At 38.9% G+C, this 27,699-nt stretch overlaps 1 protein-coding gene across 1 annotated transcript in view; it reads right to left on the bottom strand.

Moving 5' to 3' along the window:
• Positions 1-23,852: 23,852 nt before the first annotated feature.
• UBE2K (ubiquitin conjugating enzyme E2 K) overlaps positions 23,853-27,699 on the bottom strand; it is an 80,742-nt gene continuing 76,895 nt past the window's right edge. The window contains exon 7 of the mRNA XM_030881082.2: positions 23,853-27,378. Within this exon, the coding sequence (XP_030736942.1) occupies positions 27,304-27,378 (75 nt within the window). The 3' untranslated portion in view covers positions 23,853-27,303. The remainder of the gene's footprint in view (positions 27,379-27,699) is intronic.

Raw genomic sequence — 27,699 nt, 5'->3', positions numbered from 1 at the left:
AAGCCACCTGCGTCCGGATTAGCTGGACCTGATGCAGGAGTCAGTTCTCCAGACTTGAGGGCCCCCTGGAAGGAGGTGACCGTAAGGGTGGGCTGGAGACAGATTAGAAGATGGCTCTTTCAGCAGCACGAACACCACTTGAGCACTTCCCTTGTACAAAATATTGCTCTATTCACTGACTCTGGAATACCTGGTCCCAGCCCTCAAACCTTGGTTGTCCACCATCCTGAGTGCACCCCCATCTTGCACAAATTCTGGTGTGTTGATAATTCCTGTGGCTTCTTTGGACAAACTTCAGGGATTGAGTGAGCTTCTCCAAGAATCAAATTTTGATGGGGACCCAGGCAGCAACCCCTAAAAGCACCCATTTTAGTTTTATTCTGAGCCTTTTTGAGAGATCACGCTGGTGGCCACCCAACCCAAAAAAAACGCCTGAAACCCTTTCCCTCCCAGGAAGGTCTTGACAGTTTTGCCATCCGGTTTCACCTGGCATGTGGTGGACTGTATCCTCCAAGATACAGCTGCAGAGACAAAAGAGTAACCTGCCCCTTTGCCACCCACCACAGGTTAAGAGCTGAAAGGCAGAAGGCTGATACCCTTAAAAACTACCGTACTTGTGACCATTTTACGAGCAGGCTCTTTAAATGCTGTACATAGAATCAGCCCAGGAGTCCAGGGTCTCTGCATTCATTGCCCATTTGGAAGCTTGGCCTGCCCAGGGAAGCTTATAATTATGTGCAGCAGGGCCTGCCTCTTTCTAGAAGTCTATTACATCACTTGCAGTCTCCTAATTCCACCTTTTCATCACAATGGTAACATAAATGGCAATGAAGTGTTTGTTGTCCAAAGACCTGATCTTCAACTGATGCATGATTTCTCTCTTACTGATAATTTTGGCGTTGTGTTTTGAAGGTCACAGCTACCTAAATTTTACAGTTCCTATGGAAGGATGAAGGACATTACAAATATTCCACAATTAAGTAGAAAAAAGAAGAAAGCCACACAGCAACCAAGACAAGAAAAAGAAATAAAAGGTATTCAGGGCTTCCCTGGTGGCACAGTGGTTGAGAGTCTGCCTGCCGATGCAGGGGACATGGGTTCGTGCCCCAGTCCGGGAAGATCCCACATGCCGCGGAGCGGCTGGGCCCGTGAGCCATGGCCGCTGGGCCTGCGTGTCCAGAGCCTGTGCTCCGCAACAGGAGAGGCCACAACGGTGAGAGGCCCGCATACCGGGGGAAAAAAAAAGTATTCAGATTGGTAGGGAAGAGGTAAAATTGTCATTCTATGCAGATGACATACTATATATAGAAAACCCTAAAGACTCCACACAAAAACTACTAGAACTGATCAACGAATTCAGCAAGGTAACAGGACATACAGAAATTGGTTGCATTTCTTTACACTAACAATGAAATATCAGAAAGGAAATGTAAACAATCCCTATTAAAATCATGTCCAAAAAAAAAAAAAAAAAAGAAAGCTTCAGGATAAACCTCACCAAGGAGGTGAAAGACTTATATGCTGAAAACTAGAAAACACTAATAAAGGAAACTGAAGATGATTCAAAGAAGTGGAAAGATATCCCATGCTCCTGGAGTGGAAGAATTAATGTTGTTAAAATGGCCATACCACCCAAAGCAATCTACAGATTTAATGGGATTCCTATCAAATTACCCATGACATTTTTCATAGAACTGGAAAAAATAATCCTAAATTTTATATAGAACCATAAAAGACCCATAAATGCCAAAGCAATCCTGAGAGAAAACAAAAAAGCAGGTGGCATAATCCTCCCAGACTTTAGACAATACTACAAAGCTACAGTAATCAAAACAGTGGTACTGGGCTTCCCTGGTGGTGCAGTGGTTGAGAGTCCGCCTGCAGATGCAGGGGACGTGGGTTCGTGCCCCGGTCTGGGAGGATCCCACATGCCGCAGAGCGGCTGGGCCTGTGAGCCATGGCCGCTAAGCCTGCGCGTCCGGAGCCTGTGCTCCGCAACGGGAGAGGCCACAACAGTGAGAGGCCTGCGTACTGCAAAAAAAAAAAAACAACAGTGGTACTGAAACAAAAACAGACATATGGATCAATGGAACAAAACAGAGAGCCCAGAAATAAATCCACACACCTGTGGTTAATCTTCGACAAAGGAGGCAAGAATATACAATGGAGGAAAGACAGTCTCTTCAGCAAGTGGTGTTGGGAAGGTTGGACAGCTGCATGCAAATCAATGAAGTTATAACACACCCTCACACCATACACAAAAATAAACTCAAAATGGGTTAAAGATTTAAATATAAGACATGACACCATAAAACTCCTACAAGAGAACATAGGCAAAACATTCTTTGACATAAATCATACCAATGGTTTCTTAAGTCCATCTCCCAAGGCAATAGATATAAAAGCAGAAATAAATAAATGGGACCTAATCAAACGTATAACCTTTTGCACAGCAAAGGAAACCATGAACAAAATGAAAAGACAACCTATGGACTCGGAGAAAATATTTGCAAATGATGCGACCGACAAGGGCTTAATTCCCAAAACATACAAACAGCTCAATAACAAAAAAACAACCCAATCAAAAAATGGGCAGAACACCTAAATAGACATTTTTCCAAAGAAGACATACAGAGGCCAACAGGCACATGAAAAGATGCTCAACGTCACTAATTATTAGAGAAATGCAAATCAAAACTACAATGAGGTATCACCTCACACCAGTCAGAATGGCCATCATTAAAAAGTCTACAAATAATAAATGCTGGAAAGGGTGTGGAGAAAAGGGAACCCTTCTACACTGTTGGTGGGAATGTAAATTAGTGCAGCCACTATGGAAAACAGTGTGGTGGTTCCTTAAGAAACTAAAAATAGAGTTACCATATGATCCAGCAATCCCACTCCTGGGCATGTATCAGGAAAAAACTCTAATTCAAAAAGATACATGCACCCCTATGTTCATAGCAGCACTATTTACAATAGCCAAGACATGGAAACAACCTAAATGTCCATCGACGGATGGATAAAGACGTGGTACACAAACACAGACACACACACACAACGGAATATTACTCGGCCATAAAAAAAGAACGAAATAATGTCATTTGCAGCAACATGGATGGACCTAGAGATTATCATACTATTCAAAGTAAGTCATAAAGAGAAAGACAGGGCTTCCCTGGTGGCGCAGTGGTTGAGAGTCCGCCTGCCAATGCATGGGACACAGATTCGTGCCCCAGTCCGGGAAGATCCCACATGCCGTGGAGCGGCTGGGCCCATGAGCCATGGCCGCTGAGCCTGCGCGTCCGGAGCCTGTGCTCCGCAACGGGAGAGGCCACAACAGTGAGAGGCCCGCGTACCGCAAAAAAAAAAAAAGGAGAAAGACAAATACTGTATGATATCACTTATATGTGGAATCTAAAATACGACACAAATGACATATGTGTGAAACAGAAACAGACCCACAAATATAGAGACTTGTGGTTGCCAAGGGGAGGGCAAGGGAGAGATTGGGAGTCTGGGATTAGCATATGCAAACTATTATATATAGAATGGATAAACAAAGGTCCTACTATATAACAGGGAAATATATTCAACATCCTGTGATAAACCATAATGGAAAAGAATACGAAAAGGAATATATGTATGTATGTATAACTGAATCACTTTGTGCTGTACAGCTAAAATTAACAGAACATTGTAAATCAACTATACTTCAATAAAATTTTAAAAAAGAAGAAAGCCATTGTGCAAACCCATGGCCTTCACTGCCATTTGGCTTTGGGGAGAACAGGGTTGCGAAAGTGCGAAGGAGAAGATTAGAAAGCTTTCTGGCTGTGTTCACTTTCATTTTAATATCCCTGCTTATAATTAATATTTTTTAACAGTAATAGTTGAGCAGAGAAACCCAGAAAGGGATGGTGGCATTGCAACAATAGATTTTCTTCCCCTTAGAACAGCTGAATCATGAGAGCACTAATCTATCAGATGCAAGGAAACTTTTGCTCTGTAAATTCAGGCCTGAACCCTTGAAGGCTTGGGTTGAGTACCTCACAGTGTCAATCAAGTGGCAGGAACCAAGTGATGATGGAAATCTGCCTTAAAATAATTGCGAAGTCCAGCAGGTGTGGGAGGCCTTACCAGCTCTCCTGGATACTCAGAAGGGCAAGTGCCTCAGAGAAGCCCAGGTGGGGAAGGGGCCTCACCCTGTAGGATGCGAGCCTGGCACACAGGCCTTCATTCACGTTGGAACAGGATGATTAGGTGGAGAAGACCAGAATATTTTCCTACTTAGGAATTAAAATTAAAAGTTGCTTCCTTGGACTTCATAAAGTTCAGCACCACTGAGATGCTTTTTATTTTCCTTACTCCACAGAGCACCTTCCTTTCATGGGGCAAGATTCAGTCTGTCTCCTTGGAAATTGGCCGCTTAGTACTTTTCCCCATAACCGTCAGGTCAGAGTGTGCTGGTCCTTCATTGCCTAGTCTGTCTTGGCTCTGTTTTAGCTATAAAGAAAGTGAGACACAGAAGAGGCTGTTTGTTTTGTCTAAGCTCTAGTCCCCCATCCCACACCCAAAGCTAATACTTAATAAATTACTAACTTATCAAAAGCTTGGATCTTTACATACACTGGCACTCACAATAATCTCATAACTACTATGTTCATCTCCATTACACATGCCATTGAAGCTCAGAGATGTGTTTAAAACAATAAGCCCAAGACTCAGCAAGAACGTGGAAATTTAAACCCACATAGTCTGACTGCACAACTCAGTGCTTCCTGCTTAAACTTTTCCACCAGGTTTCTGAGAGGCCCACAACCTCTCTGGAATCTGATGGTGAGTGAAATACAAAAGTAGAAAGAGAAGGATAATGAATACAAGATGGTGGGGAGCAGCTGGGATGATAGCACCTATTGCTTTCTGTTGCCTCCACGTACGCATTCAGCGGAGAGTATCCTAAGGAAATCAAGGTAAAATTGAACAACAATCATTCAGTTGGTGGATGCATGAACAAAATGTGATCTATCCATACATATCAAATTTATAAATAATAGAATACTACTTAGCAATAAAAAGGAAGGAAATACTGATCATGCTACAACACAGATGAAGCTCAGAAACATTCTGCTAAGTGAAAGAGGCCAGACACAAAGAAGCATACATTGTATGCTTCCTTTTATATGAACTATCCAGAGAAGGCAAATCTGTAGAGACAGAAAGTAGATTAGTGACTGCCTGGGGCTAGGGTTGAGAGCAACAATTAACTGTAAATTGGCTCATGGGACCTTAGTGGAGTAATGAAAATGTTCTAAAGCTGTATCATAGTGATGGTTACACAGCTCAGTAAATTTATTGAAAATTATTGAATTATACATTTTAAGGGGGGTGTATTTTATGATATGTAAGTTGTACCTTAAAGTTTAAGATAAATGAGACATCTTCTCAAAAAAATGTTTAACTATACAAAACAAAGCAGCATCTACTTAAGTATCACATTGTTAAACCCACATTATGTCAAAAGCACCATTATTAACAATAATTGAGTTTACAGGCACACCACCTTCCCATCAGTGAGCTCCATTTCTCAGAGGGTTACTTGCTGGGGTTACTCCTGTTCTCAGTTAGGAGGGTCTGGAAACAGTTTTTTCCACGGGACTGGCCTTATTAACCAAAGACTATTAAACATAGTCTTTTATTTACACAAAAGACTATGTGTAAACCAGAGGCCAGCATGTTCACAATGACTGATTATTTCCTTCTCTCTGCTTGGGAAGTCTCTGTGGGAAGCTGAGTTGAATGAGGTCTGGGAAGTGTAGACTCTACAAGAAGAGTTGGCTGGGTCATCTTCACGATCAGCCTCTATTAGCTGCAACTGCCTGCAGAACCTACCTCTGCTCTGATGTACCTGGCACTGTGAGATCTTGGAAATCTCACAGGCCCTTTCACAACTCAGGTTTCTCACCTGTAAAATAATAACTGCTTCATAGTCATGAGGGTAATATACGGAGAAAACCTCACAGAATGCCTGGCCATAGGAATGCTTACATGCTCACAGCTGTTGTCACCATTCAAGCAGACTGGCAGCCCCAGCTATGGCCAGAACATCCTCAGGCAGCGATCGATACTTCGTTCTTGCTTGCTGCATCTGTTTTCCAGGTTCTGGGCCAACCACTCCACTTCTGTTAATCAATCTTTCTTGAACCAGGGAGAAAGTTTCCACTTCCTCACATTTCCATACCGTTCAGCCCCAAAGAGGCCACATTTACAAGTAAAACCTCATCATCATTTTTCAGACAGTCAGCATACTGAATGCCCTTTTTGGGTTTGGGGAACCCCCACCCCACAACTGACACCCCACGAGGCAGAGCCCATTTCCCTCCGTAGAAGCTGAAAACACCAACACTTACTTTCCTAGCCTCCCTTGCACCAAGGGCTCAGACATATGACCTGGATGCTATCAACCAAACACCTATAACCTGCTTTTGAGATGTGGACTGTGGCACTACAGAATGGGGACCATTCCACCCTAGAAATGGGGGGCAGCAGTATCCAACGCCCAGAATTGGTGGTATCAGTGCTATAGGCTGGCTGGGGTGCCTCAGGCATTGGCAGTGGAGGCTGTATCTTCACAGGACCAGTTCTATGATATTATTTTTGGCATTGCTTCTGGCATTGCTTTTGGCATTGCTTGGCATTGCTTCTCATCCTTATGAGAAACCAGAGAACTTGTACACTCTCTCTCCACCTGCACTAACTGAGGAAAGGCCATGTGAGGACAGAGCAAGAAGGTGGCGATCTACAATCCAGGAAGAGGCCTCACCAGAAACTGGGTCAGCAGGCAGGAAAACATTTAAGGGGTGGGGCTTCCTCAATGATCCTGACCCCCTCTCAGCAGTAGGAGGCTCTAATGGCCTGGCTCCAGGATAGTTTTCCTCCTCCTCCCCATGGGACAGGGATTTTTTTCTTTTTCTTTTTCCAGCCTCATTTGATCTTCACCTGTACTCTGCGGTGAAAGGTTGCTCTCCTTCTCAAGCAGATACTGCTTTTTTTTTTTACCTGGCAGAGATGAGTTCAGGCAGGGCTTGGTTTCTTTTCCATGGCAGCAACTGCTCACCTCCCCCAGGCCTGAACTACCAAGAAAGTCTTATCTCTGGTCTCCACCGGTACCAAGTGTTCCTTGTGAGTGCCGATGGAGGACCGTGTAGAAGCGTCTACACGTAGGCATAACACTCCCCTTGTGTCTCAGGCACCTTTCTTTAGATTTCAGGCCATTGGGTTACTTCAGTTCTCTGATGAGTTGAAGAAAAGTTATGACTTTGTGGATTATCTGCCTGTTCTTGTTAGGGTGGGAACTACCCTCTTCACAGTTTTCTACATTCTGGGCAGAAGGCAGAAGCCTGAAGCCCCTAGATTTAAAATAATCAAATAAAGAAACTGAACTTCAAATATTGCAAATTTGCCATTCTACATGACAACTTGGAGTTTTTGTTTGAATTTTTTTTCTATTGAAGTCACTACAATCAACCCTGAAAAGCAAAAACACTGACAGTATTGCTATTTCTGGAATATTCTGTGATATGGGACTTTATGAATTTCTGACACACTATCCTTATGTTTAAGACTTTTCCTATAATTTGTTACAAGTTGCTTCATTCAATACTTTTCAAATTTAAAACAAAAAGTGTTCTTCACTCATCTATGAGTAAGGATAAATGACAAATCTGGGTATAATCTTTTCTGAACATTAACACAGATCAATTTTGACAATAAATTTGGAGAAGACTCAAAAAATAAAGACTGCAATATTCATTGTACATCAGACTAATATGTAGGTTCTTCCTTTTTCTCAGAAAATATATTAATGTAAATTAAAACTATTAATCTATTACTTTTCCTCTTTTTACTCTAGAATTTTAAATGATTATACATATATGAAGTTCAATAAAAGAAAATTTTCACTGTTTTATTATTATTTCAATGATTACTGGAAATAATTTTGTAGAATAAAAGGTGTTAAAAAATAATGCACTGGGGCTTCCCTGGTGGCGCAGTGGTTGAGAGTCCACCTGCCGATGCAGGGGACACGGGTTCGTGCCCCGGTCTGGGAAGATCCCACATGCTGCGGAGCGGCTGGGCCCGTGAGCCGTGGCCACTGAGGCTGCGCATCTGAAGCCTGCGCTCCACAACTCTGCCAATCTCTGTGCTAGGGTTACAGGTAAAAAAGACATGACTCTAACCATTAAGGAGGAAAAGACTGAGATGAAAAAAAACTGTGCTAATACAGTGTGATGTGTGCTATAATAAAAGTTTACACAAAGAAGTATAAGCGTTCTGAAAAAATTTACTGTGTCTGAATGAGACGGAGTTCAGAGAGATGTAAGAGGGAAAGTTTCAGAAAAGTGACATTTAGTTAAAAAAGGATTTAATCAGCAGGGAGACAGGATATTTCAGACTGGGTTGGAAGGTATAAAGAACATGGATTTGGAGGTAGTCTTAATTCCAGCTACATGATTTATTAATAATGTATATATGAACCTTAGGCAAGTCACATCTCAACTTGAGTTTCTCACCAGTAAAAATGAGAGGGATTGCCAGAAGATCTCTATGACTCTCCCTACTTCCTACAGGGTATATTTACAGCAATCTACACTCTAGACAATAATTCCTTCAAAACAGTAATAAAACATTTTACATCCAATGTATTTCTTTTTTTTTTTTTTTTGCGGTACGCAGGCCTCTCACTGTTGTGGCTTCTCCCGTTGCGGAGCACAGGCTCCGGACGTGCAGGCTCAGCGGCCACGGCTCACGGGCCCAGCCGCTCCGCGGCATGTGGGATCTTCCCGGACCGGGGCACGAACCCGTGTTCCCCTGCATCGGCAGGCAGACTCTCAACCACTGCGCCACCAGGGAAGCCCCCCAATGTATTTCTTGATTATAGAATCCACACATGTTCTGTAGACCACTCTTCCCACAAAAAAGATAGTATTTTCCATCTCCCCAACATCTTCAATTTCTCTCTCCCTACTGGCATTTCTCCTTTTGTCACAAAGAAGTATCTGCGCACAAGTTTATCATATCTTCGAAGAAAAGCAAACGTTCACCTGACTCTACTTGGTAATTATTTTAAACAGCCAAACTTCTGAAGTTTTAGCTCACCACTGTAACTTCTAGACTAGCTGTTAATCCTATCATATGATCAAAACTGCTCAGAGATTGCAAGAAAACAACAAAATGTCGAAAATACTGTCCGTATGAAATGACCAGCTCAAATCTGCTCCATCTTTCTGATGCCTTTAATGTTGCTGATGGTGCCTCCTTAGTTCTGTTTCCTCTGCTCCTCTTGATATTTATTTCTTCAGTACACACATAAGTCAATTCATTTGACATTCACTGAGTGCCTATTTTATGTCATGAGAGTAACAAGATCGTGTTTAAGGAGTTTACAATAAAAAAAAAAAAGTTTACAGGGAGTTCCCTTGCAGTCTGTGGTTAGGACTCAGCGATTTCACTGCTGTGGCCCTGGGTTCAATCCCTGATCGGGGAAATAAGATTCCACAAGCCGTGCAGCTTGGCCAAAAAAAAAAAAGAGTTTACAATCACTTGGGTCAACAACTAACAAGGATGTAAGGTAGGATGTACATAAGTACTAGAACGCTTACAAAGTCCTATGGGAGATGTGAGGTGGCATTTAGGGGTGGACTTGATGGATAAGATTTCAATTTATAGAAAAGGAAGAGAATCGTATCCAAAAGAAGAAACAGTAATTTTAAATGCACAGAGGCAGAAAGTACAATGTGTAGAGAAACATTACTATAGGGTGGGAATGGAAGTTCTTTTAATATAAACATATTTTTATGAAAAGAATAAATAAATGGTAGTTAAAGAAACAAAAGGCTTATAGTGAAAATAACAGTCTTTTGCCCAGCCTTTTTCAGTCTCTGGTCTTACTCTTTAGAGATAAGCTTTCTCGGCCATTTCTTTGGATATTTGCCATCGTATTTTAAAATAATGTATTTTGAATACTATTTCTTAGTTTATAAATTCTGGATATATCTACAATCTGCTCTGAGATGAAAATCTGACATTCTAAGAGCCATCCCCCTCATCTTGCAATTCAGATTTATCACTACATTTGGTTAAATTGATTATCAGTGTTTACTGCCTTGCAAATATTGCTCATAAAGTACCAAGTTGTGTAGTTTAATTGCTATATAGCAGCCCATACTGGAGTTCAAACCCTGAATAAGGCAGTTCTTAGCAGTGTTAACTTTGAGGAAGTTATTTTATCTTTCTGCCATTTCCTCATGTGTACAATGAGCACAGGATCTACAAGGTTGTTTTAAAATCAGATTAGGGACTTACCTGGTGGCACAGTTGTTAAGAATCAGCCTGCCAAAGCAGGGAACACGGGTTCAATCCCTTGTCTGGGAAGATCCCACATGACACAGAGCAACTAAGCCCGTGCACTGCAACTACTGAGCCTGTGCTCTAGAGCCCGAGAGCCACAACTACTGAAGCCGCGCACACAGAGCCCGTGCTCCACAATGAGAGAAGCCACCACAATGAAGAGTAGCCCCCCTTCTCACAGCAACTAGAGAAAGCCCGCGCGCAGCAACAAAGACCCAATGCAGCCCAAAATAAATAAATAAAATAAAAATTTTTTAAAAAAATACCTCTTTAAAAAAATAAAATAAAATCAGATTAAATAGAGTTAATACATGTAAAAGTACATAGAACAATTACTGGTACTTAGTATATAGCCAAAAAATATTAGCTATTCCTATTACTGTGGGTTTTGTACTCGAGTTTACACTTGTCTTCCTCTTGTGCATTTCTAGTTGCTTCATCCATGTGGGACATGAACTGTGCAATATCAGGGGCTCCACTCACATGGAAAGAATAAATGAGGTTATGCAATAAGGCAATCTGTCTCTATATCTAATATTTTATCAAGTCTTTTTTTCTAAGAGTCAAAAAGTCCTCTCAAAGCCCTCTGTCCTGCTCTAATAAAGGGTTTCTTTTTGTGCTGTCATTATGGGTCTTTCCTGTATTACTCTTCCGGATTAGTTCCACTGTTTCTTTGACCCCAAGTATCTTTATTTTTGATATACTCTAATTTGCTACAGCCTATCTACAAGCAACTTCTTAAGATGGTGTGTATAAGTAAAATTTCTGAATATTTGAATGTTAAAAAAAAAAGGTTTAGGGCTTCCCTGGTGGCGCAGTGGTTGAGAGTCCACCTGCCGATGCAGGGGACGCGGGTTCGTGCCCCGGTCGAGGAAGATCCCACATGCCGCGGAGCGGCTGGGCCCGTGAGCCATGGCTGCTGAGCCTGCGCGTCTGGAGCCTGTGCTCCGCAACGGGAGAGGCCACAACAGTGAGAGGCCCGCGTACCACCAAAAAAAAAAAAAGAAAAAAAACCTATCAGCGAGTAGCAAGTGACAATTAAGCTGCATCTTACGGAGTAGACTGGACATAAGCAACACACATCGGGTGTCACTGTCTCCCATCACCCCCAGATGGGACCATCTAGTTGCAGGAAAACAAGCTCAGGGCTCCCACTGATTCTGCATTATGGGGAGTTGTATATATGAGCATGTTAATGCCATTAACAAGCATGTTACAATGTAATAATAATAGAAATAGAGCACACGATAAATGCAATGTGCTTGAATCATCCTGAAACCACCCCCCAACCCCCAGTGGAAAAACTGTCTTCAATGAAACCAGTCCCTGGTGCCAAAAAGGTTGGGGACCGCTGCTCTATTACATTTCTATTCATTCATTCATTCAACAAGTGCTTACTGATGACTGACCTATTATATTCTTCTATGTCCCAGGCAATGTTCTGCTAACTGGAGATAAAGTAGTAAGATAATCCCAATCCTCACGTTGAACAAAATTGAAAAGTGGGTTAATAGTAAGTGCCATAAAGTACCATAAAGAAAAATTAAGCAGGCAGGAGGAGACATGAATGGAAGTAAAAGCTGTTTTAGTTAGGATGGTCAGGGAAGGCCTGACATTAGAACAGCAACATAAATGAAATGATTAAGACGTGAGGATCTGGGGAAAAAGCATTCCAAGCAGAGAGAACAGGCTATACAAAAGACCTGAGGTTTCAAGAAGCCTGGTGTGTTTGACAAATACCAAGAGGCTAGTACATCTAGTATAAAATGCTCAAGGGAAACAAAGGGATAAGGTTGGAGTAGTCAGGAGCAGAGGGAGTGGTAATGTCACATAGAGTCATATTATGAACATGGTAAGGAACATGGATTTTATTCTAAATTAAGCCATTCTGAGCAGGTAAGTACTACTTTAAAATAACAATCTGGCTGCTGTGTAGTAGATGGACTGTAGGAGTTCAAGAGTGGAAGTAGGGACACCTACAAGTTTAATAGTCAAAGCAAATGTGATAGTGGCTTGGTTAGGAAAGTAGCAGACAGCAGTAAGTGGAAATCAGAGCCAGAATATATTTAAAGGTTGAGCTAATAAGAGTTGCTAATGAACATGGGCCATTAGGCAGAGAAAGGAATGAAGGATGATTTAGGAGGTTTTTGCTTGAGCAACTGGATAAATGATGTACCATTCAACCACCTAAGGAAAGATGAAGGAAGCAGCAGATCTGGGTTGTAATGGAGAGGGAAGAGGATTGTTTTTTTCTTTTTTTTGGCCACACCGCACAGCTTGCGGGACCTTAAGTTCCCTGACCAGGGATAGAACCCAGGCCCCTGCAGTGGAAGTATGGAGTCCTAACCACTGGGCCACCAGGGAATTCCCAGGATTCTGTTTTTAAACCTAAGTTTGAAATGTCCCACATAACGGTTAAAAGCACGCAGGTGAGTTGCACGCATGAGTTCAATTCCTAGACTGGATGGGGTAAGAGCCTATAAAGGCTTCCTTTTTCTCTTTAAGATGGAGACATAGAATAAGTCTGCTACATATGAACGAGTTCTGTTCCAAGAGCACGTTGATAAGTCCAATTTGTTCCTAAGTCCAACAAAGTTAGACGAGGTACCCAATTAACACAAACAGCTATATAGTACTATACTGTAACAGGTTTAAAAATACTTTCCACACAAATAATACATAAAAAAAAACAAACACAAAAACTAAGAAAACATTTTTAATATTACAGTACACTACCTTGAAAAGTACCGTAGTTACCAGCTACATCACTGCTGCTTTTATGCTTGCTTCCAGACATCCTGGGCTTGAAATAAAGATACTGTACTACTGTACTCTATACAGTACTGTAAAGTACACAAAAACACAACCACTTGCAGAGGATGCACACACGTGACAAAGTACGCCAGACACGTGAACTAACTTATAAGCCTGGACGTGTGAATGCATGTTCACATCTTTGAAAATTCGCAACTTGAAGGTTTGTATGTCGGGGACTTGCTGTAATACCCAGTTTGTACGTTAAAGTAAAAAAAGAGAAATTAACAATGCAGGAGAAAGATGGGAGTAAAGTCCTTAAATAGATGAGAAGGAAGAGAGTATATAACACCAGATGCAGGTAGGAAGATAAATTTGATAATGAAAAGATTTAGTGCTCCTTGCTCTATCTCTCAATATAAAAAAATTAGTTCATTAGTTGTCAGGAATTAGAAGCTGTTGGAGATTTGAGGCAAGTAAGCTGTGCAACAGTCACCTCAGAGAGTGGAAGACTGAAATGATCAGAGAGATATAAGATTTTAGCTAGGTGCTAAAGGCCCACTTCAGAAAAGTGGTTATCAGTTCACAGTAACAGCACAACTGTTTTTCTCCAGGTAAAAAACAGCTATGCAGGTATATATAGGAGCTGACTGTGCAGAGATGAAATATTGCAAGGAAGGTCAGGAAGCAAACGATAAGGGGATGATTATAGTGATGGTCCATGGAATCTAAACTGGGTGAAGAAGGTGAATACCAGTGAGTGTACCTGTTTCACCTTTAGGAATGTGGGGTATGGGATTAATGACAGTTACTGAACGGACTTCCCAGGCCATCCAGTGGTTAAGACTCCTCGCTTCCACTGCTGAGGGCGCAGGTTCAATCCCTGGTGGGGGAACTAGGATCTCACATGTGCGCGGCACAGCCAAAAAATAAAAAAAAGTTACTGAAGATTTTAAATCAACCATATAAGTTATCACTTTAGATGGAAATGGTCAAAACACACCAATTAAAAGACATGAGATTGTCAGAGTGGATTAAAAAGCAAGATCCAACTATATATATGCTAGTGATAAGAAATCTACTTCAAAGACACAGATATATTAAAAGTAAAAGGATGGAGAAAGATGTATCATGCAAACACTACCTGCTGGAGTGTTTATATTAATTTCAGATAAAGTAAACTTCAAAACTAGGAACTGGGGCTTCCCTGGTGGCGCAGTGGTTGAGAGTCCGCCTGCCGATGCAGGGGACACGGGTTCGTGCCCCGGTCCGGGAAGATCCCACATGCTGCACAGCAGCTGAGCCCGTGAGCCATGGCTGCTGAGCCTGCACGTCCGGAGCCTGTGCTCCGCAACGGGAGAGGCCACAACAGTGAGGGGCCCGCATACCGGAAAAAAAAAAAAACAACTAGGAATTGTATCAGAGATAAAGAGGGACCCTGGAAAATAACAGATGTCAATTCCTCAAGACAGAACAACACTAAATGCGTATGCATTCAAAACAAGTGAACTTCAAAACACACAAGGCAAAAATAAATATGAAAAGAAAAATACATAAATCCATCTACATAGTTGGAGACTTCAAAACTCCTCTCAGTAATTGATAGTACAAGTAGGCAGGAAATTAATAAGGACATAGATGACCTGAGCAACACTTTCAACTACCTTGATTAACTGACATTCAGAATATTCCACTCAACCATGTCAGGTTATACTTCTTTCCAAGTACGCATGTAACACTCACCAAAACAGACCATATGTTCCATGCCATAGAGCAAATCTTAATAAACTTAAAATAATAAAAATCTGAAAAAACATATTATTGGATCCTAATAAAATTAAATTAGAAATAAATAACAGAAATATCTGGGAAACCACCAAATATCTGGAATTAAACAATATACTATCATGTAAGTAGCCCTTGGATCAAAGAGGAAGTCTCAAAAGAATTTAAAAAATAATTTAATCTGAAAAAAATGAAAATATAACAGTAAAATCTGTGAGATGTACCTAAAGCAGTGCTTTATATTTTTTCTAATATAAGCATTAAGCGATTATATTAGAAAAAAGAGAAAGCTCTAAAATCAGGAACTTTAAGATTCTATGTTAAGAAAAAAGAGCAGGGACTTCCCTGGTGGCGCAGTGGTTAAGAATCCACCTGACAAAGCAGGGGACACAGGCACCCTGGTTCAGGAAGATCCCACAAGCCAAGAAGCAACTAAGCCCGTGTGCCCCAACTACTGAGCCTGCACTCTAGAGTCCGCGAACCACAGCTACTCAGCCCACGAGCTGCAACTACTGAAGCCCACGTGCCTAGAGCCCGTGCTCTGCAATGAGAAGCCTGTGCCCTGCAACAAAGAGTAGCCCCCAATCGCCTCAACTACAGAAAGCCCGTGCGCAACAATGAAGACCCAATGCAGCCAAAGAAAACCCCAAGAAACAAACAAAAAAAGAAAATGGAAGAGGAGAAAACCCTCTCAACTCATTTTATGAGGCCACCATTAGCAAAAACCAAAGGTAACAAGAAAACTAAAAACCAATATCCCTTATGATCACAGGTGCAAAAATTCTCAACAAAATATTAGCAAACTGAATCCAGCATCATATAAAAAGGATAATACATCATGACCAAGTGGGGTTCATTCCAAGAATGCAAAGCTGGTGCAACATTTGAAAATTAATCACCATTTAAACAGACTAATTAAGAAAAGCCTCATGAATATCTCGATAAATGTAGAAAAAGCATGACAAAATTCAACATCCATTAAGTTTATAAATAGAAGGAAATTTCCCTAACTTAATAAAGAACATCTATAAGAAACCTATAGCTAACATAATTATTAGGACAGGTTGAAAATGAAGTAAAACTGCCTCTATTCACAGATTACATGATTGTCAACATAAAAAAGTATAGCTACCAACTGAGGAGACTCTGGGGGAAACACTGGGCTCAGGGAGTAGTCAAGCTTCAATTTTATTTATGACAATTCTAAAAATTAGGGCACGGTGGAAGGAGGTGGAGAAATGGTCAGTTAGTAAGACTCAGTCAGATTAGGAATTAGTTTCTTACGGTTAAAACTCTGTTTTAGGTCAAATAACCTTTGAGTCATGAATTGGATGAATTAGATAAGCCAGATAAAAAGCACGATGTGATTAGTCTTGAAAAGCTCTAGAAGTTGTATAATTACGATTATAGCTTCCTTCTTAAGATGGGTTCCTTAGGCAGTTTGTGGTGATAAAGTGTGTGACAGATCATGGAGGTCTTACAAGGAATGCTTTGGGTCTCCCTTAAATCCTGTCAGGACAGAAATAAATCTGAAAGAGAATCAATTTTTTTAAGTTTATTTATTTATGGCTGTGTTGGGTCTTTTTTGCTGTGCACGGGCTTTCTCTAGTTGCAGTGAGCAGTGGCTACTTTTCGTTGCAGTGCATGGGCTTCTCACTGCTGTGGCTTCTCTTGTTGCAGAGCATGGGCTCCAGGTATGCGGGCTTCAGTAGTTGTGGCACGTGGGCTCAGTAGTTGTAGCTTGCGGGCTCTAGAGAGCAGGCTCAGTAGTTCTGGTGCACAGGCTTAGTTGCTCCATGGCATGTGGGATCTTCCCCAACCAGCACTTGGACCGGTGTCCCCTGCGTCTGCAGGCAGATTCTTAACCACTGCACCACCAGGGAAGTCCGAGAATCAATTTTTTAACATCATGATCTTTTTTTTTTTTTTTTTTTGCGATACGCGGGCCTTTCAATGTTGTGGCCTCTCCCGTTGCGGAGCACAGGCTCCGGATGCGCAGGCTCAGCGGCTATGGCTCACGGGCCCAGCCGCTCCGCGGCATGTGGGATCTTCCCAGACCAGGGCACGAACCCGTGTCCCCCGTATCTGCAGGCGGACTCTCAACCACTGTGCCACCAGGAAAGCCCCATCCATGACCATTTAAAATTTTTTAAAGTTCTTATTTCCTAAAGGTCCTTTTTTCTTGTTAGTGTTGTATGGGTGCAAAGAATTCAATGTCAATTAAGAATAACTAGACTTTTAACTACTCTTCTATTCCCTACATTGTTTCCTCCTTTTTTTTTTTCATCTTGGTTTCATGTTGAACGCATTTCTCAAATTTTTTATCTTAGTTTTTTGCATATGGTTAAGGGTGAGGCACTGAAAGACTGATTAAGAGTACTGTGACTATTGTTTATTGGCTACCATCAGATCATCTATCAGTTCCTTTCTTTCATTTTATTAATCTTACCCCAAACGATTTCATCTTTCTAGTCCTCTATGTACTGAAATGGCTGCTCAACGTTGCTGCACAGCTGGCATTATGGATTTCTCTTCATTTATCCCAGAAATAACAAGCTCTGGTTTGTATCTCATCTTTCTTTTGAATGGCTTACTCCTCCATTTTGGTGGAGTAGGTCATTCAAGTACTTACCAAGAAAGGGACAAAGACAAAAAAAATCTTTGACACTTGGAATATATGAAAGTATCTTTATTCTACACTGGTACCTCTGCTGGGAATAGAACTCTTAGAAATAATTTTCACTCAAAACTTAGAAGTCATTGCTTCCCATAGCACTACTGAGAAACTTGATACCATTCTTATTCCCACTTCATTTTAGGGGCCCACTCTCCATATTCCAATCCCGTTTTTTAGACTTTCTCATTTCTCCTAATGTCCTGAAACAAAATATGCCTTATTATGGGTCTTTTCCCATTCACTGCATTCATTGTGCTGAGTGCTTTCAAAGTGAAGAGTGTCAAGTATCCTTGATTATTTTCTTGATCCTTTGCTTTATTCCATTTCCTTTAAGAAACTCCTAATAGATGTTGGACAATCTGGAGTGGACCTCTTTAAAAAAATCCATACTTTTGGATTTTTTAATCTTTCTTATACTCCTTAAACTTCAAATGTTTTAACTAATTTTTAATTTGAGCTATATTTAATTTACAAAATCTATTCTTTAAAGCATTCTGTACCTTCTTCATAGATACATAGATTTCTTACCTTTTAAAACATTCATTTTCAGGTTTTCTGTTATCAATCCTGTTTTGGTCTCGGTTATTAGTGCTGGATCAATCTTCAAAAATCTAGTGATTTTTGGGTTTGTTCGTACTTTGAAACTCACTTGGTGGGGACTCAACTTTCTCACTGGAAAATCTTCAAATGTCCGAATCCCTTTTGAGGTATTTTTCTAGGACCACTGAGTTTCTACAGAAAAGTATCCTCCCTCCTTTTCCCTTGAGACTTAATTGTCACCATTCTAGAAACTAGGAATATGCCATCCAAGTACACAGAATTTTATCTTATCTTCATTTTCAATCTATGACTGGTATCTCTCAGTCTGAAGACTTGTTTCAAATTCATAAGACAGAAATTCTCATTCCATGGTAACAGAACAGTAGTAAACTATCTACCTACCTAACTGGGTAGAAAGGAATAGACTTTCAATCAACCCTACTTCCAGCTCAAAAGCTCACCCTTACATTCAGTAGTGTCTTTTTTCTCCCATTTCTAGGTTATTCTGAGTCTTAACGAGTAAATCAGCTTGCTTCTAAATAAGCATTCCTTCCATAATCAAATTTTTAGGTTTGAACTTCCTCTACTATGCCAAATCAGTTTCTACTCTTCAGTCTGCTTTCCATCTTCCATTCTGTGGCACTACAGATTTATACCTTTAGAAATGTCATTTCAGTGGAGTTTTAGGAGGCAGCTAGTATTAAACATTAGTGGTACCCATTACGTTAAGTCCAGGCAGCATAATTTCTAATAGAGAAAAATAGGAAACCATCCACACATCTAATAGGGTAATTGATATGTATAATATGGTAGCCCTACTCAAAGACCTATTTATAACTATTTAAAATATTCATGTAAAGAATTTTTAATTTTTTCTTTGTTTATTTAATTTTGGCTGCGCTGCGTGGCTTGCAGGATCTTAGTTCCCTGACCAGGGACTGAACTCAGGCCCCAGCAGTGAAAGCACCGAGTCCTAACCAACCACTGGACTGCCAGGGAATTCCCAAGAGTTTTTAAAGAACTGTGATTATCAGTTTTAAAAAGTCAAATATTGACAATTATATACTATTAATTGTGTAAAAACAGCACAGCAAGGAGAGAATACTCCAAAATACTTAAGTAAACTCTAGGATGTAGAGTTAAAAGTTTTTTGAGTCTAAGGTTCCTGAAATTAGCACTTTACCACTAAAACTTTTAAAAATAAAAGTAAAGCAAGAGATATAGTGGATAGAAAACCCAAGTTCTCAGTCTGACAATGTCTTGTTATCTCTGGGCAAGTCAGGGCCTCATTTTTTTGTATCTGTAATTTGGAAGGGCTGTAGGATTTTCAGAACAAATTTAGAAGGCCAGGCCCAAACTGTGAGAGTTAACAAAGAAAAGATGCAGACTATTCAGAAGGCAGCATTTTGTAAATGTGATAAGAAGTGGAGTAGGAAAAGGAAATAAAAGCATGAATAGTTTAATGAAAAGAGATATGGAGGAAAGAATGGCTAGATAGTGCCAAAAAAAAAAAAAAAAAACAACTAAGACCTGTAGCAAGTAATAAACAGTATCAGGAGGTATCCTTGAGAAGAGAAGCAGCTTACTCAAAGGCCCAGTGAAGAGACTATCAATCTACTGAATCGAGTTGAAAGGGTTGGGGCTAGAATGTAGGACTGGCAACTTGAACAAATTAAAAGGATTACCATTTAGGGCCAAGGTCTTTGACTACACTCCCTACATGCATGTCTTCCCACCCAGGCACTCTTTTCCCCTCCTACTCTCCCTTCCAAGGGAGGGAGGGTGTGATCAAGGTTCACAACCTTGATCTTTTACTACATCTTGCCTTTCTTTCTATCATAATCTCTCCCTCTCTCTTCATCTTTTAATTACTACCCCAATCTAGGTATCACAGTCTCCTTCTTCCAGTTTACTTTTGAATCTTACCTCTACCTCAGTTCCAACAGAATTTGTTTCAGTGAGTAAATGCCCCTTACCTGTACATGCACTGCAGCCAAAGTCACACTACTTTCTCAATGCTTTTGTGTATGCAACAGCCCTCCCTCAACCTAAATTCCATTACTAAGTGAAGATAAAGGTTAGGGATAAAAATAGGGAGTGAAGAGATACTAGGTATAACTGATGGAAGAGAAGTGTAATTAACTTACTGTTACAAAGCCTAGAGTTACTTAAAGAGGAATAAGCGTATTGCTTAATGACCTGGAGATAACTCAAAAACAAAAATCAGAGATATTCAGAAGCTACTGTCTCTATGGATTAGTAGTAGAGGTAGGAAGAGGATCACACATTTTCCACTGTGGACTCTTCACCACTACTAATTTTTAAAAATACACGTTTATGGGACTTCCCTGGTGGCACAGTGGTTAAGAAACCGCCTGCCAAAGCATGGGACACGGGTTTGAGCCCTGGTCAGGGAGGATCCCACATGCCGTGGGGCAACTAAGCCCATGTACCACAATTACTGAGCCTGCGCTCTAGAGCCAGAGCACCACAACTACTGAAGCCCACGTGCCTAGAGCCCATGCTCCGCAACAAGAGAAGCCACCGCAATGAGAAGCCCACGCACTGCAACAAAGAGCAACCGCTGCTGGCCGCAACTAAAGAAAGCCCGTGCACAGCAAAGAAGACCCAATGCAACCAAAAATAAATAAATAAATTTTAAGAATGCACATTTATTATTTGGAAAAATAATTTTTTTAATGAAGAAAATCAACCATGCTAATAATCACCTCAGCAGACTATTATCCTGAATTTGTTTCCTTATTAAAATTTTGCCTTTGTTTTACCTCCAGGTCATGACATCTTAACTAACCAAAGATGAACTACCTCTTCTCCTCATATACACAGAAGTATGACATTATGCAATTAAGAACTAAAGTATCTGTAATGGAATACAACATTTAGGGCCAATTAGATTTTGCAGTCTAAAAGATCTTTTTCTATGGGTTGCATAAACCAAGAACAATGCTATTTATTCTATTCTTCCAAACATCAGAAAAAAAGTGTGCCTGGTGCATGTAAAGCAACTTCAGTAGAAGTCATGAAACCCTACAGTTGAACTTAGTTCATCAAAACATTCTATTCAATTCATACCATGAGGAGTGGTTTGGATATACTTCCCTTGGAATGAAGACCTCACTCTCACCTGGTTTTCCTTTTCATGCTTGCAAAGGATCCCTCCACATTTCCTATTTTTAAGGAAAACAAGAATAGCATTTTAGGTCTCAAAAAGCTACCAGGTTTAGTAGGCACATATAAATAACAATATTAAGGGATTGTCCCCCCCAAATAACCTGTGACTCTAGGTATCCAACTTATTTTAATCGATCTATTTTAAAAAAGGAGACTGGAAGGTCTCCTTTTCCTTAAAATTCTGTAATTCTATGAATATGGTTAGGAGATACCACTGGAACGTCATTAATCCTGTTCCTCAGTACTACTTAGGACAGGAGGACATTCATCTATCAATATAATACAAATAATAATGAATGTATATAGCAAAGGAATATATATTTTTCACATACTAAAAATGAAGAGCTGAGGAATACAGTAACTAGAGAGCTGAATGTTAGCTGTGTAGGAGATGAAAGTCACTATTTGTTGCTCTTAATAAAAATTAGGTATATTCTGTACATGTAGCTAAGCTTTTACACTGTAAGGGAGAAACAGAGTACTAGGTATATTAACTAAGTATGAAACACTCTGAGTTTCTGAAATTTTGCCCCGTTTTATAGTGTTTGCCTTGTTTTATCTGTGTATCTTGAAAAAAGGCTCTACAAGTATCAAGTATCGTAAACTGAACATTTAAAACAGATTGCCCTTCTTGACTTTGGTCAACATCCTATTAAAAAGTAATTTATGATAAAAGATTAAGTAGATTTATAAAGTTGTGCTTTAATATACTTTTACTGAAATTCCATGAGGGGAAATGAACATTACAATATGAATACTTGAGTAGATAGTATATTACTGTAGGAAATACTCCTAAAAACTTTAGAGAATTCATGTTAATTCTTTGATGAATGAAACAAAACACATACCAAGTGTTTACTATCATTTGAATTTGACCATCCTGTGCTAAGGATTAGCATGAGGACTCTCGAATTCCATTTGTTATCCTTGATTTTTAATATGTAAGGATATAGCTTGCTCCATGAAAAGAGCCCTTCATACTGGTATTCCAGTGAGAAGCAATTCCATCTCCAAGCTATAGTAACTCATAAGCCTGCTGAAAGCTGGTAGTAAATACCCTAGAGACACAAAGTTAACAATCAGTTTGCCATATGAAATAATACAAACCCTAACCAACATAGCCTCTTCTAATTATCAGTATCAACAGTGGCAGAAGTTATCCAGTATAACCCAGAACTTGCTGAAACAATTCAGAGTCCTTGTCACTGTATAGGCAACCTTTCCAGAAAGATTTGTGTGCTTACATGAAAATAAATATTACTTTCAGTATCAACTACCTCTGGATTACTCTAAATTTTGGATTAGAATCTAGCCAAATAGTGTTATATTTTCAAATAGTTTTAATTAGAATTTCAACCTATTTTAAAATTCAAAGCACTAATATAGTTTATTGCATTTATCAACATATACTCATTACTGTAAAACGTGCCTAGTAGAAATATCTACTTGGTTGTTTTTCTTGTTTAAAGCAATGTGGAGGCTTAACTGTCTGTCTATTGATGAGCACCTAGAAAGAAGATATAAACCATTTTCAGGGGAAAACATGCATGCATTTATTTTTAAGAATTCCCAGTAAGGGGGAAAAAAAATTCAACATCTTTAAAAATGTGTTTATTTTTTAAAAAATCAGTTGTGTACAAAAGTGTTTCGTAGTTTTTAATTCTCAAGACAAATACCCAACCCTCCACCCCCAGCCCACCCTGCTTCAATAGTCTTTCTGGTAACCCACCCAATTTTCCCCTTACAGGAAGTTAACGGCTCAGAATAGATCCTCCTATAGAATTTACCATCACTAACAGATTGTTTAGAATAGAGATCTAGAGAAGCTAACAAGCAAGATTCTTTCTCAGTGAAGTTAATGAAAATCCCTATAATGGCAGTAGACTTCCAGCAGACACCACAACAAAGCACCATCAATTGCTGAAAGCTAAAAAATAGATATTATTTTCAATAGTATTTCATTTTCTATTGGAAAAGTCTTTAAATTACATTAAATAAGTCTCTTTCCCCCCAAAGAAATAGTCTAGCTTTTATTATGATGCCTGTAAAAAGTAGGTAACAGCAAGCACACAAGGATCATTTAACAGCACAGTGCAAATGATATGAATCCACTCACCCCCTAGGACCAAAACGATAAACTGTGCCACACCTGATTATATACAGCAGCATTGAATATATACATATATATGTATATATTCAATGCTTGGTTGAAATAACCAAGCAAAAGGTGACACATTCACAACTTACATTTAGGTGATGATCACAGGTTTATGAGGGTAGATCAGTCCAACAGAGCAGTAACAGAACAAATGGGACAAGTGAGATACTGACATTCCCCTACCCTTATGCCACAAGATTTTTGATCCATATTGCAACAGTGCAAACAGAACATGTAACATAATATGTAGACACGGCAGAAAAGTCACACTTGAAGAAAGGCTATTTATCAGTAAATACTTCAAGTTACCTTATTCCCCAAGTGACGGCAAATAGCTGATGTTAAGCATTTATTTTTAACTGGTACTAAAAGAATGGAAATGCAAATTTTTAAAATCAATTGTTTGTACTCTGGAATTGAAATTTCTTGAACTAGAAAAAGTGATTAAATACAACATCATTTTGTAAAACTCCATGAAATCAAGTTAACTGTAAACAGCTTCCTTTTCCTATCCAAACATTGTTTCCATCTAGGTACAAGAGTATACCTGGCTCCAACTCTTCCAAGCCCAAATCCATCTTTAAAACACCAAAAAAAAAAAAAAAAAAAAAAAAAGTTTTTGTTTCCTGTGCTAACAAGGATCGTGGAACATTATTATACCCCTATTGTAGAGTTTTAAAAGCTCAAATCAGGCATACACTTAGAGCCAAGAACTGCTTTTCACATTGATAAACTTACAAAGCAGCAGTAATACGATATGCTGCATTCTGTAGTGCATAAATAAGCAATATCCACTTTATCTGCCAATTTTTCCCTATACTTTAAAATTATTTTGCATAGTTTTAAGCACCACCAGCAATCACAAACGTGAAATACTTCCAAAAAAAGAAAAATTATGTATTTCATTCCATAGATAACTCTCCTCAGAAGCAAAATGGTCAGAATGCAAACACACACACATATATACTTGAACGTGTTATGTGTTTAAGTAAATCATAGTCACAATTCCAAACATTTGGGGGAGCCAACACAGAGCATCTGATTTAGTACCAGTTTCTCAAATATTTATATATCTTACCGTATACTTATTTGGGTCACAAATTGCTACTCATTCATTTAGTCATCTGTACTGAAATACTACATAACTAATTATTTGTTCTTTTAAAGGTCAGGCACATACTCAGGAAACAGACCTGATTACAGTATAAGCCTATAGGAGTATCAGTGACTTGTAGCAAATCTGTCTGCCCTAAATGGGATAAAACTATTTATATTTTTTACCACAATTTTTGAGGCCTTCACAACTGACAAATCACAAATGATTGAGAATTATAAAAATAATTTCCATCAGGGTACCTCTTCCCTAGACCTGCACTTTTAATGTTCTTTTTCCAAACATATATAAGACCACAGAAAAGAGCAACTGCCTTTATTTCTATGTTTGGGAAATAAATCTACCTGTAGAAAAATAGGAAAAAAACAAAAACAAACAAACAAAACAACAGAAGGCGACAGTAGGAAATGTGTACCAGAAAAAGAAAGAGATTATCACATTAAATGTAAATGAGGTAAATTTTAGAAATGAAAAATTCATTATGAAGAACCTCTCATACAAAATATTGTACTTTTCAATTTCCTGGGCATTGGGGATGTTGAACTGTAGTTAGATGAGTAAACCCTAAGGGGCTAATGTGCATAAAAGTCATAGGCAAGGTATAGCTGCCTCCAAGAGCAAAGTATATAATGCTTGACCCTTAGTAAATTCTCAGTTCTTTCTCTCTCATTTGTCAAACCACAGGACAATTAAATATACCCTGATAAAATAGGCAAATAGTAAACTGGGTAGAGGTGTCTGATATTTAAAATAATCCAAATATTACTAATATTACCAAGCCACCCGCCACTAAAAATAAAAATTAATTCTAACCAACAATGGAACAAAACTGTCCACATTTTCACACAATTCCAACCTTACTTCAAAAATATAAAGAAAAGTACATGGTTTCAGCTATTTAAAATAAATAAAGAAAAATCTTGTTTCCTTTGGCATCTTTAGAAAGTAACTAAACTACAACAAAAGGAGGTGATTGTATAAAGAAATTTATACTTAAGCAAACATATAGGGGAAAAAAACAGCAACTTGTGTTTAGTATGCAATAAAATCAACTACAAGAGTTTACTATTGATTAGGAAAGCCTTACAAGTTGTTGGAAGAACCTCCACATCTTAACATTACAATATATTTAATAATGGTTCTTTTATTGCTTCTAAGATTATTGAGAAGTCAAATGAAATTATGCTGAATTTATGGTTCAAAACTATTTTCCAAACACTTAACCATTATAATTTAGGATAAGTAACACTTGAAGAAAGCAAACCTTTTATAATATGACTTTCAGTATACAGCCTTACTTTAATTCACTCTGATTCCATTACATTTTTGTTATTTTTGCATTGGTCCTGAATATGTAATAGTAACTGTGTTTCTACGTATAGAACAGCCTACACAAATCCATTTCACCCTTCATAAAATGGTCACATTAGTGTTTGAGCTTGCAAAACTAATAATTTTCAAACTTTTGAACTTAGAATGAAATGTAAGTTTAATACGTATAGAAAGTCTGACTATGTACAAGAGAAGGTAAAGTTTTCAATTCTCATATTATCAGAAACATCATAAAGAAAGCTAGATTTATAACACACTTCTATTCCTATGTGCATCTGAAGTATGTACAGTAAAACACCAACACAGCTTTCATGTGTCAATTGGGGGAAATGCACACAAGAGTGACTTTTAAAGGATCTGATAAAGCAATCTCTTATAAAGCCAAAATTAGGCTTAAAAAACTGCCAACAGTTGATTTCACCCTTGCAAGTTGTCAAAGAAAAATTTCATCAGTTTAAAAATAGAAAGATGTTAAATTCACTGAAAAATTAAGCTGGGTTCTTTCATTAAATCTGGGAATACTGCAACATCAAGTTTTTACTGTTTTTGCAAGAGAAACGAAACTGGCAGCTCCGTTTTTACATTATTACTTATATATGAAAGTTCTAAGAGTGAAGAATTGTGACAAAACATTCCAAATGGACAACCTAAAAATGGAGCAAGGGATACTGTCCCTCAGCACATTTCCCCACCAAAGAGAGAAATTTACTATTAGAATATTAGCTGTGTGTGGTAAGAGGGGAAAAACAGATATGGTGTCCCAGTCTGCTGACAAGGACAAAAAGGCTCTGAATAGGTCACCATCTTCAATTCTGAATAATCTCATATTTAAGAATTCTCAAATGCTTAAAATGGTGGTCTTTTCAGCTACCCATCCTAAGAAGTCAAGTACAAGCATGCAAGTAAATTCACAGGCACAGAGGATCCATGTTAAAAACAGTTAAGGTAGCTGTGATGCAACATCAACGATTTGAATGGCCCTGACACACTCAAAATATTATCTTAATTATTCAACAAAATCCTGAAGCAAACTCTTGCTAGTCTTGGTACACTGCTAAACACTAAAGTAGCATGTTTTTTCCATGGTTTTAGCTTAGCTCAAAGAATTTTTACACTATTAAGTAAGAAAAAAATTAAAGTATTTCCCCTTTTTAAATTTACAGAGACGTTTAATTAGCTTTATTTACAGAGCAGAGATTTTTTTCAGTCTCCAATGGTGCCTAGATAACATCATTAGGCAAGAATGCCAGTTTAAAAGAAATCTATGCAGAATCCTAAAAATAACAGATGTTGATGCTCCTCAAGAAGGGGCAAGCTTGACTATATCAGCAGCTCTATGTCTCAGTTACTCAGAAGCAATTCTGTTGCAGTCTCTACATCCCAAGATTTTGAAGACAAGGCCACTATTACTGCATTCTGTAGAAAAGAAAAGGGGACAAAATAAATAAATAAATAAAATCTCAAGGAAATATTTTTAAAATACTGCATCACCCACTGTCTTTATATTAAGAAACCACATCTTGTTTTTTTCATTTTTAAGTTACCTTGCACTTCATAAAAAGAAGCTTCTAAAACCAATGACTGGAATCAGCCAAAAAAAAAAGAAAGATCACTGGTTTTAATAACAAAGTTTGCTTATCAAAATTAGATTTAGGGTATTTTTTTGAGCCACTTTTGTCAGCCAAGGATTTGCAGCAATAATTTAATGAATAAGTAAAAATCAACATGCCTTTATGT

The sequence above is a fragment of the Globicephala melas genome, chromosome 5, assembly GCF_963455315.2.
Source record: "Globicephala melas chromosome 5, mGloMel1.2, whole genome shotgun sequence".
Taxonomy (NCBI): Eukaryota; Metazoa; Chordata; class Mammalia; order Artiodactyla; family Delphinidae; genus Globicephala; species Globicephala melas.
The sequence above is the reverse complement of the archived record's forward strand: the minus strand, read 5'-3'. Positions and strand labels throughout refer to the sequence as shown.